This window comes from Notolepis coatsorum (genome assembly GCF_963971535.1).
Source record: "Notolepis coatsorum genome assembly, chromosome: 3".
Lineage (NCBI taxonomy): Eukaryota > Metazoa > Chordata > Actinopteri > Aulopiformes > Paralepididae > Notolepis > Notolepis coatsorum.
The window spans coordinates 99063994-99080118 of record NC_140167.1 but is presented as its reverse complement, the minus strand read 5'-3'; the positions used below and the strand labels follow the sequence as shown (position 1 = coordinate 99080118).

The following is a 16125-nucleotide window of genomic DNA, read 5'->3' as shown; positions in this document are numbered from 1 at the left end:
CCAAAAAAATAACGCATGGGATGAGATAACAGGTGAGATTAATGTGGTGTCAGGAGAGGAGCGCACAGCGGCTGAAGTGAAAGAGGGAATAGGCTCATTTGAAATCAGAGTGCAAAAAAAGAATTGCAAAACACAGGAGAGAGATGCTGGCCACTGGAGGATGAACAGCGGGCTCAGGGTTGTCTGAGGTGTGTCAGCTGCTGCGTCCAAACACATATAGCATCTTCTCAGCAGTCCTATGATGCGCTTGATGCAGTGGTGGCCGGTCTGACCTACTTTTGGGTGGGCGCAGAGGGTAGGCGGAGGGGGGGGTGAAGGGGGGGGGGGCAACCCCCCCCCCCCTTCCTATATTTTTTTGTCAAATGCTTTTTTTAATGGTCACCAGCTTCAGAGGTAGTCTACTCTATATCATATCAGACAGTGACGTCATGTGAATCACAAAACAATGATATATATTTGATATATTAATGTTATTGTGCATTTGAAACACAAACATACTTAAAATGAGTAAATATTATTCATTTTAAACATGTTTAGTTTATTTTTAGGGTTCTAAAATAAAAATAAAAATAAAACATTTTCTTCTTCTCCTGCTCTCTTCACCAGGGGGGGGGGGGGGGGGGGCGGCGCCCCAGCGCCCCCTATGGGCGAGCCGCCACTGGCTCGATGGTGAAACGAATGCGCATGGCTCTTATTATAGGCCACCTCCTGCTCTGTCTGGTTGTTGGTGAGTGGGGTCATCAACCAGGGGGCCAGCGCATATCTTTATGAAATATACGGACCAAAAGCCTAGCTTAAAACTCCAGGAGAGGTGTTTTTGGACCACAGCTAGGCTAGCTGGTCTGTATCTGCTTCCATTAATTTGTGCTAAGCTAGACTAGCTTGCAGTTGGATAGCTTTATACTGAACGCACAGAGAGGAAATTGGTATCTATCTTCTTGTCTGACTCTGGAGAAGACTGTATTTCCCATAAGGGTGCCGTGTTCGGTAGAATCTGTAATGCTGTCAAAAAGTGACCTATTGGTATTGCATGTTGTGTACATTTTTTGTTTTTGATGTATGGGTTGAAGTTTAGTGTAAATGAGTCAGATAAACAACATTCTCCTCTTCAAAGTCCATTATGTTGATGTAGCTACTAGCTTGCTAGCTGGCCTTTTAGGTGGACTAACCCTTTATTTCTCCTCCAGGCATCTGGTGAGACCGTGATCAACATGAAGCAGGACATGGAGATGGAGTCACTGTACGAGAACGGTGAGCAAACACACACACACACTCTCTCTCTATCTCTCTCTCTCTCTCTCTCTCACACACACACACACACACACATGCACACTACATAGAGACTACATGTGTCCCTCTAGAATAGAGCTACAGGACCACCTGCTGTCACCTGTCATACTGTTTTACTTGTGTGTTTACTGTATATATATATGTATATATATATATATATATATGTATGTATGTATGTATGTGTGTATGTGTGTGTGTGTGTGTGTGTGTGTGTGTGTGTGTGTGTGTGTGTGAGTGTGTGCGTGTGCGTGTGCGTGTGCGTGTGCGCGTGCGTGCGTGCGTGCGTGCGTGCGTGCGTGCGTGTGTGTGTGTGCGCGCGAGCCAGGTCTCAGTGAGGTGTTATACAGCATAGTGGAGGAGGTTCGGAGGGCCATCAGTAGAGATGTTGGTGGAGCTGATCTCCTGCATGATCTGCTCAGCGCACCATGGCTTCACGCTCTGATAAAGGTAGGGGTGTGAGAGAGAGAGAGAGAGAGAGAGAGAGAGAGAGAGAGAGAGAGAGAGAGAGAGAGAGAGAGAGAGAGAGAGAGAGAGAGAGAGAGAGAGAGAGTGTGTTCATCCGTGCTTCTTGGCTCCAAACTTCACGATCAGTTGACTTATATCGTAGCAGATATGCAGTGCATGATGGAATTAATCAAACTAGACACATTTGGATTCAACCTTTGATTAATTAACTTGTGCAATAACACTTTTTACACTACATGCATCCTTAGCCAAATACATTCTAGAACATTTTATAACCCAAGGGCTTCTAGTGTAACCCTGACTGAAGTGTAGGGCTAGCGCTAACGTTCTAATGTGGGCTAACCCTGAATGAAGCTTAGGGCTAGCTAACATTCTTGAAGTGGGCTAACCTGGACTAAGCTTAGGGCTAGCTAACATTCTAAAGTGGGTTAACCCGGACTAAAGCTTAGGGCTAGCTAACATTCTAAAGTGGGCTAACCCTGACTGAAGGTTAGGGCTAGCTAACATTCTAAAGTGGGCTCAAGTGTGTTAGCCCTGATTTTACATGGTTAATGACATAATTCTAAACCTCAGCCCTGATAGATGGTACAATTTCATATTCATTAATTTAAGTTTCTTTTTCAAAAGTAGCCAAGATTAAATACCCTAACCCTATCAAAACAGCAGTCAAAGTGTATAATTTCAGCACTACGTTTGTTTACCAATGATTTTAAGTGTTTTTTTGGTAAATATGAGTTTATAGAAATCTCAGTACATTGGATCGGAAACCGGATAAATTAGACGCAAATAAAGGAAGCCGTCATGAAACGGTTGTAGTTCTAAGAGAGAGGAGACCAGGGGCTTTCGATGGACGTAAAAATTTCATAAAACTACACTACCCAGCTCACACCAGCCCCTGTCTAAGCTGGAGGGGCTGACGTGAATTTTATTTTTTGAACGTTATTTTCGTGATTATATCTGAACAAACCTGAACGTTATTGCCATAAAATACAACGTATATTGTTTCTATACCTTTCTGTGAACGTCTACAAAAAATCTATCTGGTGAAAAATGGCGGAGCTATGGACATTACACAAAAGTAACTGTACTGACACTAGTGTTAGGGATTGTGTTGGCAGAGGACCCAAGCGCAAACAGAGACGAGGGAGAGGTAGATGTAAATTGTCAAATATGAGCACTGCTCCTTTAATTCGAGACACTTCGAGCCAGGGGTGAAGTGTAACACAAAATACTTCAAAGGCAGCAGTAAAACAAAACAAGGAATAGCTCAGCTTAAGACTGGCAGAGGGCAAAATACAAAACAAAGAATAATCTCATAAAGAGAGCAAGTCCAAAAATGTACAAAACAAAATGACACATCACAAGACGGTGCTGAAAAATACTCGCAGGAGAGACACTTGAAAAATAAAGAAAGCCAAACAAACAGTAATGACACTAAAACTGAGAAACTAGAAAATAAACGAAAACAAGATACAGCAAAGCTGGGGAGGCACACAGTGCAAAAACATTACCAGGTGAGAGAGCAGGATACACAGGGAGACAAGACTGATCTGAAAACGGCAGGAACAGACCAAGGGGAACAAGGCAGGAAACACAATGACGCCACAGGGAGACAAGGGGTACACAGGCATAAATACACAGGCTGATTAACACAAGGGGGTAATTGGTAACAAGACACACCTGAGAGGGAAGGTAGAACTAACACACAGGGGTATAGGAAAACACAATACCAAACACACTGGGGAAATAAAACAGGGAACTAATAAATAACAATTAACAAGGGAACAAGAGACAATGTAGCAGGGGAAGGGAGACATGTAGACATTAAATACAAATAACCTGATGAAGTGCAAGTGAAGGAGGAGTAGTGACAACAAAGATCCAGGGGCTGGGAAAAGTCTGTGCAAAGGTGGGGGCTGTTGAGGAGTAGTGGAAAGTCTGTGCAAGGGTGGGGGCTGTTGAGGAAGATGGAAAGGGAAGAAAGGTCCAGGGATAGGTGGACCCTCACAACTAGATTTCATTCACGGTCTTTGCTGCCTTGTAACGGGCGCCGGATGGTACTAAATCCAGATTTAACTCTGCCATTGGAAAGAGGAGATTTGGCCCGACCATAGATGTATGACTTGGCCATAATAAGGTAATTTATAGGCCTGATATTCTATATTCTATATTCATATTTCAAATTGCATGTGTCCGGATGGCAAAATTCACTACTGTATCTACAAAAAACCCTGTAAATCATCTGCCCTTTATTTATTTGCTTAGATTCTTTGTACACTTGATCTCAAGAAGGTGCTGAATGAGCTCAGTGGCAACCTCTGGTCAATGTTAGCATGGTGTTATTCACAGTCAAAAATAATAATAATTGATATTCTCCTTTGGTTCATTACAATTTACTCAAGCATAGTAACAGACACAATATCTCTGACACTGGAAATACATTCCCTGAGATCCATAGATGTCCCTAGATATCAGGAACATGCAAATGGCCTTGTAGAAGTGGAGCAATCTTCCATTTACGTGGTTATGTACTTTTAGGCAGTTTTTCTCAAAATATGGCTAGTGCTTAAGAGGTTAAGCAGATTGACAGTTGTGCTTTTGAAGTCACAAGATAATGTTATTCCTGCTACTAAACAAGGAGGGATAAATTGAGGAGATGTACAGGTAGTCACTCATCGTTACTGTACATCTCATCAAACACGTGCATAATTTGATTAGTTCCGAAACACTCTTATCTACTGTAGTTCCCTGATTCTGGATTTATTTGGTCTGTGTGTAGGTGTATGAGTGCCTGCTACAGTTCCAGAGACTTACCCCCAGCCCCTTCCTGCCTTATGCTGCTGGACTGTCACATGAGGTCAACACACACACACACACACACACACACACACACACACACACACACACACACACACACACACACACACACACACACACACACACACACACACACACACACACACACACACACACACACACACACACACACACACACACACACACACACACACACACACACACACACTATCTATCTTCACAATCCCTATCTTCACACTTGCCTTAAACCTTTTAATTGTCTAATACACATCGCATGGATAATTGGTTTTCTTTATGTGTGTATAATAGTCGTGTGACTGTATTCTACTGTGTGTCAACCAGATCATGGCCATAATGAGAACAGTCCCCTGTCCCTCGCATGATGCCAGAGAGCTGTACGACATCCTCAGGTCACCACACATGCAGGTATGGAGTTATACAGTCATATTAACCATCTTTACATAATAAGTTACATATTCATCTTTACATATAGAGTTTCATATTAATGTGGAATGCAGTGAAAAGCTTTGTTAGAAGCCATGTCATGCTTTTCACATCCAATCTACGTAAATCCCATTAAAAAAACTAGAAGGGCTGGAAAAGCTATACACGGACCTATACACCTCACTGCAGATTAACTACAATGAGCAGACTTTGAGTGCTAGCGACGTGTTATGTCGTCATTTCATGCCCCCGTTGAGTGCCGACGACGCTAATTGTCGTATAAATTTTTTTATTAGCGATCTGAATTTATATTTCATCAACCGAGTCTCCCGTTGGTACAGCAGCCCCTCTAGGAGCTCCGATGGGAAAATACCGCCCCCTATCGTCTATCCCTGTGTAACTGCAGGCCATTCGATTACACTGGTGGATCTGTGGGGGGGCAGCCTACTGGCTCCACTATGCTGGCGAGGGATCTGATGAAGAGGGAAGTGATCACGAGATGGAAAGCAGCCTGGAATATATATTTACAGCAGCCAATAATCAATCAATAAACGCGATCAATATTTGGAATGGCGATCAGGAATTGGAATAATCTTTTTGGAGAACATCTGATCTAAGGTAAGGAATCTATGTTACCAGTCTTGGGGTAATCGGAGCTGTTTTGACCTATATCTCAGCGTGTCCCGTATATGTGTGTGTGCTGTTGAGGAAATAAGAGAATCGATTTCTCAGCTCGCTTCTATAGCGTGCATAAGTACACATAATATCGATAATCTAGCGTTTATTTGAAAACTATTCATAAATAGGCCGACAAATGACAACGTGTCTAGTGTATTCGAGAATATTCCAATAAATGCCGTTTATGACGGAATCTTTCTATTTTCCTGAAATCTTCAAGTAAACGATAGCTTTTCGAAATGCTATAAAAAGGATATGAACCGATTAAAAAACAATCCGTTTCGACAATGTTGACTGCAAACAAGACATTGATAAGCGACGGGCAGATTAGACACATAGCCATAATTTAAAACATAGATTATGCGTTTTTAACGCTATCATTGAAGTGGGTGGCGGCATTCAAGGGGGTAAAAAGGAAAACACGGCCGGCACTGAAAGTATACAATGTATGATAGTTAAAAAATAAATAAATTCCATACATAGACAACACTCCAGACCAAGCCACTTACTGGCAATGAAAATACGCTCAAATGATACATTTTTGGATATGCACTCAATCAGGACACAACAAGGAGCAGTCACCACTGACTCAAAAAAGATTAATGACACTTTTAGATAATTTTATTCACAACTGTATAGCTCAGAGGTCAACTTTGATCATAACAAATTTGAAACGTTTATTGATGGTCTCAAAATACCAAAATTATCCGAGGAAGAGGCTAGGGAATTGGGGAGACCAATCACTGTTGTAGAACTCAGAGAGACGATTGCTGAAATGCAGAGAGGTAAGGCACCGGGTTGGGATGGGATCCCTCCTGAGTTTTACTTGGCATTCAGGGACCAGTTGGGCCCATTGCTGTTCGATATGATTCAACATGCTATTGAACAGAAGGGATTCTCGAGAGACGTTAACATGGCCTTGATCTCCTTGTTACTTAAAAAAGACAAGGACCCTCCAGAACATTTACAACAAGCGGTGCAAGGGGAAGGCTAAGATAATTATTAAGGAGTCGAGCCACCCGAACAACTGCCTCTTTGAACTGCTGCGGTCAGGCAAGCGATACCGGAGTCTTAAGGCGAGCACAGAAAGACTCAGAAGAAGCTTCTATCCCCAGGCCATCAGGCTGCTAAACGAACAATAAACACTATGCAACAACCATCAAATGCACACAGCACACACACCCACACGCACACACTCACTTAAACAAACAACACACTGCAGCACCCACTCTCCACACTTTAGATCACACAAACACACTTTATATTTATTGATAAAGGATTTGCACTACAACTCGTACACCTACTGTAAATTGTACCTAAATTGCACCTCATCCTATTTCTGCCTTGCACTATATAGTATTGTATATTATATGGTAACTCAGTTACGTCTACTCTGCATCGAACATTGTACATATGTCTATACTGAACACTGTGACCAAATTTTTTTACTTCTAATTTACATGCTATACTATGTTATTTTATTTCATACTTATCTTGACTTGCACAGTCTCTGGAGCGTAACAGTAAGAAGCATTTTGTATAAAAGTATTCTGTACTTCTGTATGACAACTATTAAAGAAACTTGAAACTTGAAACTTGACTGTGGCAGTTATATATCAACTGGCTATCGCGTCCTGATCTGCCTACTGAGATAACCCCTTATCTCCACGCACCTAGTGTGCTCCGGGGAACAAAACAAATGCACCCACTTGCACGTGACCACGCCACTCCCATGCGTCCTATATTACGCCCGAAGTGGTCACGCCTCACCCTTCCTCATTCGTTTACAAAGCGGTAGCAGCTCAGGTGCACTTCTGAACTGCAGATTGTTATGAAGCGTAAGGAGAAATTACACAATGTTGGAAATTCGCCAGAAGTTCGCCGGCCCCCAGAACCTTCTCGGTACGTCCTAACAGCGCGGCGGTCCTGTCCTGTGTTTTCCTCGTCTCGTGACAGCGGACCGAGGGACGTTGCGCGACGGTTAGTAGTCGAGCTAAGTCGCTCACAGGTAGGGCCTGCGCTAGCAAGCATTGGTAATGGCATGTGTGATACTGCTCGTTGTCTCGTGAGACGACTGAGTGATGTATTGGCGCAGGAGGCGGGATATTTGGGAAAACATGGTCGTCATGACTCTCTTTCGGATGTTTTTCCAAGTATCCTAGCGCGTGCAGCTAATGCTAATGCTACAATGTTGTACAATGTTGGGGCGCCGTTCCCCATGTACCCCGGCGGGGTTGTCACCACTTTTTCCTCCTCTTAACCGTTTCATTGCTGAAGGTCAATCGATGTCTAATGTGGGGTTTTTTGCTGAGGCTTATTTACCCTTTATACAGGTGGATGGGCTGACGACAGGACTCAGGGCAGGTGTGCCGTGCTTAGAGGAGCAGGTAGCATCGGTCCTTTGCCATGGTTGAACGGTATCCTACCCGGAAGCCGACGCCGGAGGGCGAGTCGGCCCGGCAGGTGGCTGAGTGGGCTGATGAAGCTTATCGCCGCGGGACGGAATTTAGCAGCAACCAATAACATTGCTCAATTGGCCACTTTTCTGTCCAAAATGGTGTCGGGTAGTGGGGCCTTAGGGCCAGCCGACGTCAAAAACATTGCGCATGTTTTTGAGGTTATACAGCTTTTGACCCAGCCGCAAGCTATAACCGCAGGGAGGCTAGGATGCTGTCAACACTTGTTCACAGGCATCTTTGGTTGGAACAGTCTCCCCTTGAGGAGGAGAGGAGACTTCCCCTCCTCAGCGCTCCCCTCTCCGCAGAGGGACTATTTGGTCTGTCCGCAGGGGCGCGGGCGGTATTTGACCTGGGCTCCACACCGCCCCACACCACACAGCCAGAGGTGAGAGCACGGCCTCGCCAGCGGCTGCGGTGAGGCCCCCGACCGGCGGCCATGTTTCCCCCGCCTGAGGTACCCTGGGCACAAAGAAAACAGGTGATCACAAGGCCGACAGCCTCGGCGGCCGAGGGATCGGCTACATTAGATGAGCACACCTTAAAAAAACGTTGCCGTCTAGCTGTGTCTAGCACACTCTCCGGTTACTCCCCCCCGCTACACTACGGGACACAGGGCTCGGGACACAGGATTTGTTCCCTTTGGCTGCAGGCCGTGTTCTTCCAGTGAAGCGCAAGCAGCCCCACATTTCGCTTCTCATGGGGACAGGGGCTGACAGCCAGTTGCTAGCTAGGCCTGGACAGCTCTGGCAGCAGTGACAGCTCTGGCCGACGAGATCCAATCTCTGTTGGCGAAGCAGGCCATCATCGTGATCCCAAAGGGGGACGCGATGTGTGGCGTTTACTCCCGGTATTTTCTGGTGCCCAAGAAATCGGTAGGTGTCAGACCTATACTGGACCTGTCCGCGTTCAATGGTCTGATTGTGGCGAGAAGGTTCAGAATGTTGACCGTCAAACACCTGTTAAGCGCTGTCAGAGTGGGAGACTGGTTCACCTCCATAGACCTGAAGGATGCGTATTTTTACATCCCAATCTTCCCTCCTCACAGGAAATTCCTACGTTTCCTTTTTCAGGGTGTAACGTACGAGTACCAGAGGCGGCCGTTCGGCTACTCTCTGGCTCCTCGCACATTCACCAAGTGCGTAGCGACCGCGCTGGACCCTCTGCGTCGTCAGGGGATACGAGTTTTATTCTACCTCGACGACATTCTGGTCCTCAGCCGGTCAGAGGAGATCGCCAGGTCTCATACCAGGCAGGTAGTGTAACACCTCACCAGCCTGGGTTTTGCTGTGAACTGGAAGAAGAGTACTCCTCTTCCCAGTCAACAGATGGAGTACTTGGGCTTGGTTCTAAGCTCAGGGCCCATGAGGGCAACCCTCTCAGAGCGGCGGCAGGAGGATATTCTCGGCGCGCTCAGGAGGTTCCGTCCTGGCAGGACGGTTACGGCGCTGTCCGTGATGCGCCTGCTCGTTATGATGGCATCTGCTCACTCTGTGGTCCCTCTTGGCCTCTTCTTCATGAGGAGGATACAGAGGTGGTTTTCCGGGATGAGAATAGACCCGGTGAGAGACAAGTGGAAGCGGCTGACGGTTCCCGTGTCAATACTGGGGGATCTCGACCACTGGGGGAGACCTGGTGCCCTCACAAGCGGGGTCCCCATGGGCAGCAGGCTATCACACGTCACGATCTTCACCAATGCCTCCCTCACGGGATGGGGGGGACGTGTCGGGCCCACGTAGTAGGGGGCATATGGCAGTGCCATGCTGCCCGGTCTGCTCTACATATCAATGTGTTGGAATTGAAGGCCGTCCTTCTGGTCCTAAAGCGGTTCGGCCACCTTGTGGTGGACAGGCATGTTTTGATCAGGACGGACAACACGACGGCAGCGTCGTATATCAACAGACAGGGAGGAGTACGCTCCCCCCGTCTGCACTTGGCGGCGGTCGGCCTTTGGCTATGGGCGTCTCTCAATCTGAGCAGCCTGAGGGCTCTCCACATCCCCGGCAGGGAGAATGTGGGTGCAGTCACCCCGACGAGTGGGGACTACGTCCAGACATAGTTAGACGGATCTGGGACCGATTCGGGGAGGCCACGGTGGACCTGTTTGCGAGCAGCTGTTGGAGCGGGTACATCGGGGGCGCAGGACATTGATCCTGGTCGCGCCGGACCGGGCCACGGCTGTGTGGTTCCCGGCTCTGATTCAGCTCTTGGTGGCCCCGCCATGGCCTGTTCCATGGTCACCGCGGGCCTGTTTCTGCGTCCTGTTCTGGGGCAGCCATTGATGGTTTGGCTGCTGAAAGGGTGAATCTGGAGGTGATGTGTCTGAACCCTACTGTGGTTGACACCATCCGGAACGCGCACGCGCTCCATCCACTACCGTGGTTTACGCTGGGAAGTGGCGTATGTTTCAAGAGTGGTGTGAGGTTGGGGGCCTGGACCCAGTGTCTTGCCCCCTGGACTCGGTTCTTTCCTTCCTCCAGTCTATTCTGGATAGCCTGTCACATGGGCTTTGAGGGCGGTACGCTGTTCAGCCACCCTCTAGTGAAACGTTTCCTGCTTGGCGCTCTGCGTCTTAAGCCTGTGGAGCGTGCTTTGTCTCCGAGTTGGGACCTCCGACTGGTCCTGGGTCGGTTGTCGGAGGCCCCGTTTGAGCCTCTTGAGCAGGCGCCGTTGGGTCAGCTGTCTTTTAAGACTGCGTTCCTTTTGGCCATCACCTCCGCTAAATGCGTGGGTGAGCTTTGTGCTCTCTCGGTGCGGCCTGAGTGCCTGTCTATTCGGGCCGATAGCACGGCGACTCTGAGGCCAAATCCAGTCTTCGTGCCAAAGAATATCCGGAGCTCTTTTCGCTCCAGGGATATTGTGATTCAGGCGTTTCATCCTCCTCCTCACGCTAGTGAGTTGGAGTCGAGCCTGCACCTGTCGTGTCCTGTCCGTGCGCTGGGGCTTTACCTTAGTCGCACGCAGGGTTTCAGGGCCTCCAATCAACTGTTTGTTTGTTACGGTGACCCTCGTGCAAGTGAGGCGCTGTCCAAGCAGCGTCTGTCACATTGATTGCGCGAGGGCATTGCCCTTTGCTACACGTTGGCTGGACAGGTTCCCCCCGGGGGCGTCAGGGCGCACCCCACTCGTGGTGTGGCGGCCTCTGCTGCCCTGTTAGGGGGGGCCTTGGTGGAGGACATTTGTGCTGCGGCCTCCTGGTCCTCCCCGAGTCCTTTCGTTAGGTTTTACCTCATGGACATGTCTGGGGGTTCTGTCTCCCAGGCGGTCCTGAGGTCCGGGACCTCTCCTGCATCCCGCCATCAGGTGGGCTAGCAGGGGTGTGTGGGTGTGGACCGCGGGTTCTTGGTTCAGGGGTTCTTGGTTCCCCCCCTTTTTCGCACTTTGGTGGAGTTGACTGCCTCCCCCCTTCGATGGGCGGGTGGACGGGACTGCCCTCCTCCCTGGCTGGGGCTTACGGGCCCTCAGGGGGTGCATTTGTCCGGGCCACGCGTCTGCTCTGCACTTATCTCAGTAGGCAGAGCGGGACGCGATAGCCAGTTGATATATAACGTAAGGTTAACCTATAACCATAGTTATATGATACTGGCTGAGCGTCCCGCTCTCAGCGCCCTGAGGTCCCTTGGATGTTTTCCGCTTATGGAAATCCAACGGGAAGGGTGAGGCGTGACCACTTCTGGCGTAATATAGGATGCATGGGAGTGGCGTGGTCACGTGCAAGTGGGTGCATTTGTTTTGTTCCCCGGAGCACACTAGGTGCGTGGAGATAAGGGGTTATCTCAGTAGGCAGAGCGGGACGCTCAGCCAGTAACATACTATAATAGGGTTATAGGATAACCTTACGTTATAGGCCCCTGAGTCTTCTCGGGCCGACCTTAACATTTTTGCCAAAATACTAGCCCATCGTCTGCAGAAGTATATGGCGGTGCTGGTACACTGTGATCAAACTGGATTTATTCAAGGTCGATTAGCCGCAGATAATCTTAGGAGACTTGTTACATGTAATTGTAATAATCAGTAAGAACAATACAACTCCGGTCTTTAGATGCCATGAAGGCATTCGATAGACTAGAATGGTCATATCTTTGGACGGTACTGGAGGCCATGGGACTTGGAAATTAATTTATACACAGGATTAATAAGGTTCTCTATGTCTCACAGTCAGCAATGATAATGGCAAATTATGCTCCACACTCTTCCCGGTGTCTAGATCTTCTTGTCTTCCTCTTAATGAGTCGGCCAAAGCGGTGCAACTACCGGCTGACATCCCCATAGTTGAACACTTTGGCATAGAGATCTTCCCCACTGAATCAGACAACTAGATTCAACTTCACAGGCACAAATAATCAAATACATCAGGACCTGGATAGAAGGTCGAGCCTTCCTAATTTTGTTACAGGCCCGAGCATCCACAATTAAAATTAACATACTACCTAGGATACATTTTGTCAGCTCAATGCTTCCCCTTCCTCCTCCAATAGCCCACTGGCGTAAGACTCAAACTATGATATCCAAATTAATTTGGAATAACAAACGCCTGAGAATCAAAATAACTACCACTTAACGTAGGAAACAAGATGGGGGCTTGGCTATCCCTGATTTTAAGTTATATTTCTGGTCCTTCTCTCTGAGGTCCCTGATAAACTGGCTGGACCCTGAAATTGCTGTGTCATGGCGCTCCTTAGTTAGCAGCAACAGCGGTCTCACCACAAAGACTACAGGATGTAGTATACTCCACTATTCCTATATCAAAATGCCAGCTAAGATATGGACCAATCATATCCCACGTGATTCAGGAAATGTCCTATGTCCAATGTCTAATGTATTTTGTGTTGTTTGTGATGCCTTTATTATTTTTACTTGGTATTTAAATTTTTGTATTTTGTATTATTAGTCTTGATCTATAAGTAATAAGTATTTCTTATTTCTTATTGTCTTATTATTATTATTATTATTATTATTATTATTATTATTATTATTATTATTATTATTATTATTATTATTATTATTATTATTATTATTATTATTATTATTATTATTATTATTATTATTATTATTGTTGTTGTGTTATTATTGATGTTAATGTTGATGTTGTATAGTTTGTTGAAATTGAAAAATAATTGCTATCTCTCTACTTGTCTCTCTCTCTACCTGTCTCTCTATCTACCTGTCTCTCTCTCTACCTGTCTGTGTGTCTATCTAACCACCTGGCCGTCTCTCTACCTGTCTGTCTCTCTACATGTCTGTGTGTCTATCTAACCACCTGTCTGCCTCACTACCTATCTGTCTCTCTGCATGTCTGTCTATCTAACCACCTGTATGTCTCTCTACATGTATGTCTGTCTATCTAACCACCTGTCTATCTATCTACCTGTCTGTCTGTGTGTCTATCTAACCACCTGTCTGCCTCACTACCTATCTGTCTCTCTACATGTCTGTCTATCTAACCACCTGTATGTCTCTCTACATGTATGTCTGTCTATCTAACCACCTGTCTATCTCTCTACCTGTCTGTCTGTCTATCTAACCACCTGTCTGTCTCGCAAGGCCCTCCTGTCATCTCATGACATTGTTGCCCAGTCAGCCTATGGACCTGTCTTACCTCCTCTGCCTGACGACCTGCCTGAGGAAGAGGAGGCCATGAGGATCGTCTGTCTGGTGAAGAACAAACAGCCACTGGTGAGGAGGCATCACACGCACACACACACGCACGCACGCACGCACACACACACACACACACACACACACACACACACACACACACACACACACACACACACACACACACACACACACACACACACACACGCGCACGCACGCACGCACGCACACACACACACACACACACACACACAGTAATCACTACTCATTCACAGCACATGCACATACATTGAATTGATTATATTTTGAACATGTAACAAATACCACTAACTGCCTCTGCCAGTCCCTCTGGCCCGCCCAGAACTAACAGCGGCAGAACTTGAGAACCATTAGAAATGTCTGACTCTTAACCACTAAACCCTGGTCACTGGACAGATTATAATATATATTGTTATGTTGAGACAATGAACACATGGCCGTATAGTTTCATAACTTTATTCGACTGACCTTTACATTACATAACACAACCCTTCCTGGAGCGCTACCCACGCCCCTCTCTTAAAGGCACAGTAGCCTACAGTGTAACTGCTAGTGTGTCACAACCTACACGTAGCATAACAGGACATAACATTTACCCCCCCCCTTCCCTTTTGCAACAGCAATAGAACATTTCAGTCCATGAACAGAAACTGAACACTTCAGTCCACCAACCCTGTGGCATTTACCCAGTAACATAGTCCCCATGCCAGGCGGGTGGAACCCTCATCGAACCCGCCTCTGGTATAATAGCGCGGTGACCACTGGGTGAGGCGCACCTCCCCCAGCAGGAGAGCTCGCCAGCCGTCCTGGATATAGGCACAGAGATTTGCAAATGTCTCATCTTCAGCCGCAGCCTGCTGCAGCTCAGACAGCGTGACTACTGCGCTGAGCGGTCCATGCAGCATGTGGACCCAGTCCACGTCGTCCTCGGGTTCAGGACTCGCCTCACCCAGCTTTTTTGTCATAGAGACGGCTCTCGAAAGAAGGTCATCTACCGTGTTAGAACGCCCCGGCATAAACTCGAGTCCGAAGTTGTACTGATTCAGCCCACCTCAGTAGCCTCATAGGCTTGTGCCCCGCCCCTCGGGTCGCCAGCAGCGCTGTCAGAGACTGATGATCTGTGCGAATAGTGAACGCCCTGCCATACAGGTAGACATGCCAGCGTTCGTAGGCGCACAGACAGGCGCACAGACAGGCGAGGGCCTCCCTTTCCCCCACCGAGTATTTCTGCTTGGCTGGTGTGAGGGCTCGAGAGGCAAAAGCTACTGGACGCTCTACCCCTCCATGAACCTGGGATAGCATGGCGCCGAGCGCCACCCCAGAGGCGTCACAGGTGACCAAGGTGGGCGCGGTCAGGCTGAAATGCGCCAGTGTTGGCGGGGACGTGAGCTGCTGTTTGATGACGCGCACAGCCTCCCGGCAGGCCGGGGTCCAGTCCCATACAGCATCCTTGCGTAACAGCTGGCGCAGAGGGGCCGTCGAGTCAGAATAGTGTGGCATGAACCGGAGGTAGTAGGCAGCCATGCCCAGAAAAGAAGACAGCTTGGACGGCGACTGCGGGTCTGGCAGGGACAGGATTGCTTCGGTGTGGGACATGATCGGGTGATACCCTCCCTGGAGAGCCTGAACCCCAGGAACTCGACCTCAGTAGCTCCACTTCTCAGCGTTTAGTGTGACCCTGTGTTGCTTGAAGCGCTGGAAGACCTGCTCCAGGTGAGCGTCATGGAGTGCAGCGGTGGGCGCGTGCACCACCACATCATCCAAGTAGATGCTGACCCCCTGGATGCCAGCCAAAATGAGCGACATTATTTTCTGAAAACAGCTTGGGGCTGATGACAGGCCAAAAGCCATGCGCTTGTACCTGAAAACCCCCACATGTGTGACAAAAGCTGTGAGGTCCATACTGCCCGGTGCCAGGGGAACCTGCAGGTAGCCGTGACGTAAATCCATTTTACTGAAAATCGTGGAGCCATGGAAATGGCTAGTCAGCTCCTCCGCTGTGGGGAGGGGATACTTGTCAGGGATGATAGCTTTGTTTACGTCTGTCAGATCGACGCAGAGACGCAGTCCGCCCCCCCGTTTCTTGGCTATCACCAGGTTGGACACCCAGGGCGAGGCGGTGATCGGTTCTATGACGTCCTCCTTCACCAGACGATGAATTTCCTCCTCCACCGCATCACAGAGGGCCAAGGGAATGCGCCGCAGCGGCTGAATGATGGGTCGGACAGACGTGTCCACAGAGGGCTGGTGCACAAATCCAGTCATACAGCCCAGGCCTTCGAACAATGATGGTCAGGCCAGGACGCGGTGACCTGCAGGACGCTTAGACCCCCAGCGT

The 16125-nt window shown here is 48.0% G+C and overlaps 1 protein-coding gene across 1 annotated transcript in view; it reads left to right on the top strand.

Moving 5' to 3' along the window:
- Positions 1 to 1211: 1211 nt before the first annotated feature.
- Positions 1212 to 16125, top strand: part of mpp4a (MAGUK p55 scaffold protein 4a) — a gene marked incomplete at both ends in the record, with an annotated part of 60109 nt that continues 45195 nt past the window's right edge. Inside the window, 5 exons of the mRNA XM_084311317.1 lie at positions 1212 to 1251; positions 1616 to 1737; positions 4535 to 4612; positions 4915 to 4998; positions 13695 to 13826. Of these exons, the coding sequence (XP_084167443.1) occupies positions 1212 to 1251; positions 1616 to 1737; positions 4535 to 4612; positions 4915 to 4998; positions 13695 to 13826 (456 nt within the window). The remainder of the gene's footprint in view (positions 1252 to 1615; positions 1738 to 4534; positions 4613 to 4914; positions 4999 to 13694; positions 13827 to 16125) is intronic.